Raw genomic sequence first — 4,983 nt, forward strand, 5'->3', positions numbered from 1 at the left:
TGCAGAATGGACCTTTAGAAATGTTTGGCTTGAAATGTCATAACGCCAAAATTGGCATTTTCTGATATCCACCCACCCCTTCGTAACATTGTTTATAAGGGGAGGATTTTTTTTTGTTCGAGCTGTGTAACACCATGAAGGACACACCCACCAGCGTCATAACATATTGTGAACAAGCCCTAAAAAGTCCGCCACAACTTCTATGAGGGTTAAAATTTACTTTCATCTGGCTACATTTGCTTAAGGACGCTTAGTGCATCAGCCAAATAGGGCTGACTCATGATCGTCATCACATTTGTTTTATGGTATGCGTGCAAAACGATTACAATTTAGAAATTGATAAAAAAATATTACTCCTACCTGATTATTCTGGCTGAGATTGTATCATCCCAGAAAAAAGACATCCAGGCACTTATTCCACCTTAAATTTTGTCACAAAACTAAATAAATATTAATTTTCTTTGCTCAAAATATGAGACGTTGATTTCCACATCGTTTTCTTCTTCTTGGTCATGCTAGCACTCTCCCCGGGAAACACAATTTCAATGAATAATTTTACGTACTTAAACATTACATACACTACACAAAAAGTATCATAATAACTCTAAAACATAAATCCATTATTACAATCACTTTGCACGACTATTTTCCAGTTATTTGCACAGAACTATCAAATTAATCACTAAACTGCAATTTAAAAAATCTTTCTTATTCCATTTCTACCATACACTGTGTACGCTGAAGTATGGGTAGAAAATCATTAATCATCATATACAGTGATGTCAAATATGTTTTGCATCAAGTTGCCCATTTTTTTCCAAACGTGAAGCTAATTTAATTATTTTAAATGGAAAATATTTTTATTGAATTTGGTTTGATAATATATTATAATATATTTGATGACCTAATCCTATAACTCTAAAATATTTAGAAATAATACGACTAAAATCGTATGCTGAAAAAATAAACGCACTTATCGGCAACACTGCTGACCAGCGAAAATCATAAACATAAACAAAATTAGCTGTGCTGCTCAAACAAAAAAAGCATCGGATCATGCCGCGAGTGTCCAAAAAACGAAGAGCAGCAATCCTGCGGTGCAGCCAGAGGAAGAAGAGGGCAGCGGACAATCACCCGGACCAGATCCGCACGTCTGCGGCACCGGTGGACCCTGATTTGTTGGCAATTGAGCAGCCAGACGGATCAATTGAAGGTATGTTTTGAACTCCATCGATTGTTGTTATATCTTTTTACGTTCCTTATACACAAGAATGATGTTGTAATCACTTCGTTTTGTTTTAGATGACTACCTGGAATATGAAACGCCGAGCCTCCCTTCGTTCTTGCCAGATTCTGATTCAGAACCAAATATTCCGCTACCTCCGGATGACGCAGACGACACACCATCAAACGAGCGACTGGATGCCCATGCAAACAGTATTGCGAATTTACCGCCAACGGATTATGATCAGTTGTCGCTGCCAGAACTACCGTCTGTCGATATGTTTGAGGTTCTGTGGTCGGAAAACAATCCATTGGACTTCCCAGATGATCTACCTATCGAGCCGAGTCAGATGCATCTGTAAAAAAGTAGCCATTAGGATAACGGAAAGGCCGCTGAAATTCGTAGTCCAACTAGTACGGTATGGTACCGAGCCATTTGGGCAGTGGCTGGTATTTTATGCAGTTTTTCGCTGTACCTAAGTCAATTCAAAACCAATTTACTTGAAATTTTGTACACAGCTAGATACTACACGTATCTTGGTGCATTCCTATAACTTTGTCAATTGATTTAAAATTAACTAAGTTACAGCAGAAAAGTGCCCAAAATAGAAATCCGGCCGATATGGTTCCACTACCCTATGATTTCTTTCCAAATCGTCTTTATGTAGTTTTTCCATTTTACTGAAAAATCAACTTTTGGCACTTAGAATAGGTCATTTGAAACCAGATTATAAACTTCGTGAAAATGCAGAAGGACTGTCTTTCGATTTGCGGCATTGCAGAACAAAAAAACCTAACTAATGATGTACCAATGGTTCTACTACTCTTAGAATGGCACTATCCCGAATGTTACATCAACTCGAATACCATTAGCTCGAATTTCAGAAAAAACATTTAAACTAACATATGATTCTAACAGATTTTCTATTGCTTGACGATTCTGTCGAAATGTATGGCAACAATGATAATTACCGCTGTTATTATCTACATGATATCGTTTAATAGATATTTTCTATCTATTATATGGCACATATACTGTACTTTCAAAGGCCCCTATGGCCATAGCTGTACGCTGAGAAGCAGGCTTTGTCCCAGTTGTGACGTTACGCCAAGAAGATGGAGAAAAGGCTGTACTTTCAAGTTCTCCTATTTCAATTAAGTGCATAAACTGAGGAAATCGAGTTAATTAAATCCGGGATTGAGATATTCAACTTATTGGAGTTCAGATCAATGGTACATGCAGGACTCGGGCTACGATCGCTGATTTAAGAAAATCAGTACCAATTAACACATGCTGATTATTGTTTCTATTACAGCGGTATCTAAAGATGGTACGACGATACTCTTGGTACGGAGGAAGGAATCACCGGGCGATATCAAGGAACACGCATCAACTTCGAAAGGAGTTTTAGGCTGCAAGTTAATAGACGGAGAGATTTCATTGGATCGAAACACGAATGTAGAGATTCAAACTGCTCTACATGTATGCTTCAGCACACGGTGTATTATATTTTTCATGCTATGATCCAACTGCTCGAACTGTCTATTGAAGTTTGTTGATAAAGAAGAGAGGTTCTTCGAAACTAAAATTGAACCGAAACTAAATACTTTCCTGGACGACTATTTCCTGAAGAAAATTACGGACAAGCAGGTTCTGATAAAGCAATAGCACTGATTTTTTATAACATCGCACTTCAGGAACATGGAAAGCATTATCGCGATAATCGATCGTGGTTCGTGTATCAATGAATAAATTTTCCAGTACAGATATACACAAATCATTTTTTTTTTTCAATATTTTATTTCCTGTTTATTTGTCACATGTCGCATATAGGGTATGTGTGCCATCAGTAATATCACGCTCCAATGTTCATTAGTATGGGACAAACATCAAATTCTCGCTCCAGTTGACTTTTTCGATTCCATTTAGATCTCATATGAACTGTGCAAAATTTCAGCGCAATCGGTGAAACTATAATTTAGCGCAAGCGGTTCAAAGTTTTCTTAGGATTCACACTTTCAGATAAAAATTTGCAGGGGACGCCCCTTGTCTCGTTGATTCAAATCGATCAACGCTTCTTGTAGAAAAATCATTTATGAAACTTTCCTTCGAAGACCGCAAAACAATTGGAAGCTTGTGGAAAAAGTTATTGATTTATTACCGATTAGTGATCCAACGAACGGCTTTTTGTTTTGTTTTATCAGCAGCACTGCTGCTGCCGTTGCTGCATGAGGTGGCGGGTGGCATCACCACCCCCAGAACCAGCAGCAGCCAAGGCAGCAGCTACAGTGATGCTGATAAAACAAAACAAAAAGCCGTTCGTCGGATCACCAATCGTAATATGCAAACGATCCCCAATGTACGCTGAAACCGGTGGTAATAATTATATTTTTTTTGGGGTCTAAGACAGTGCTAAAAAGTCGATAGGTGAATTCATTTTCTTTCCAAAATAAATATTGACATTTTTGTTTGAATTCGGATAAACATATATCTCGCACACATACTAATGCACCGTCAATGATAACTATTACACTAATACATAAGCAAGTTGAAAAGACGAGTGCCTGGCTATATCACCTTAACCGTGTACACGAGATTCTGATTTGAATGTAGTAGTGTGTTCATCTGTCATCATCATCATTCTGGCTGTCCATCGCCCACCGGTCTGTCAAAAATGATGATCATTAACCAGCGCACGTTGAACACAAAACAACAAACAACGTGCTGCGTGCGGGCGAACAAATTTGAAGAATTCAAAATTCAAATTATTGTTGCATAAAAGCAACCTTAGTTCAAAATCAGTATAGAAAATGAAGCGACTAGCGGAGGAAAAAACGAAAATCCTTTTCGAGAAACTATCCAAATAGTAAGTATACTTGATATTTCGATTTTTTTTATGGCTAATCCCTTCTGGTTTACAGTATCGGACCGAACGTGAAGCTGCTGATTGATCGACCGGATGGAACCTACTGCTTCAGAGAGATGAACTCCCGCGTTTATTATGTATCGGAGAAGATCCTCAAGCTTGCCGAAGGCCTTAAGAAAAACGAGCTCGTATCCCTTGGCACATGTTTTGGCAAATTTACGAAAGGAAACAAATTCATCCTCCACATCACGGCGTTGACCTTCCTGGCGCCGTACGCTCAGTACAAAATTTGGGTGAAGCCATCGACGGAGCAGCAGTTCCTGTACGGCAACCACATTACCAAAACCGGCTTGGGTAGGATTACCGAGAACACCCCCATGTACCAGGGCGTAATTGTGATGTCCATGAACGACACTCCGCTGGGATTCGGCGTGGCAGCTAAATCGACCGCCGATTGCAAGCTGGCCGATCCATTGGTGACCGTGTGCTTCCATCAGGCTGACATTGGCGAGTATATAAGATCCGAAGATACACTCATTTAGATGCGTTCAATAAAATAAGGTTATTTTGTACGTTTATTAAAATTAACCAGCCGTTCAATAATTTTTAATTTGGAGATGCCTTGAGATTCCTGTAGGTAGGTAGTTCGTGTCATTTGTCATTTGTCACTAAAATATTGAGTACGATTTGTTCTCCTTTGATGTGCGTTCATCTTGAGGATAGGACACAATCGGTGAAGTACTTGATTTGTAGTAATGAGCTGAATTTGTGTATGGTGCGATGGTAAATTCTCAATTTCTGCAATAGCATGGTGCAGTATGATTTCTTGCATGATTTGATACTGTTTGGGCGAACATTTGGGTAACTTTGCTATTTTATTCGCAATTTCTTT

The 4,983-nt window shown here is 38.8% G+C and overlaps 1 protein-coding gene across 1 annotated transcript; it reads left to right on the top strand.

Moving 5' to 3' along the window:
• The first annotated feature begins 3,902 nt into the window (after positions 1–3,902).
• LOC115266664 (60S ribosome subunit biogenesis protein NIP7 homolog) lies at positions 3,903–4,679 on the top strand. The gene is made up of 2 exons (XM_029873188.2): positions 3,903–4,091; positions 4,147–4,679. The coding sequence occupies exons 1-2, from the start codon at positions 4,036–4,038 to the stop codon at positions 4,631–4,633; spliced, it is 543 nt and encodes a 180-aa protein (XP_029729048.1). The 5' UTR covers positions 3,903–4,035; the 3' UTR covers positions 4,634–4,679.
• The last annotated feature ends 304 nt before the right edge of the window (positions 4,680–4,983 follow it).

The sequence above is a fragment of the Aedes albopictus genome, chromosome 1 (genome assembly GCF_035046485.1).
Source record: "Aedes albopictus strain Foshan chromosome 1, AalbF5, whole genome shotgun sequence".
Classification (NCBI taxonomy): domain Eukaryota; kingdom Metazoa; phylum Arthropoda; class Insecta; order Diptera; family Culicidae; genus Aedes; species Aedes albopictus.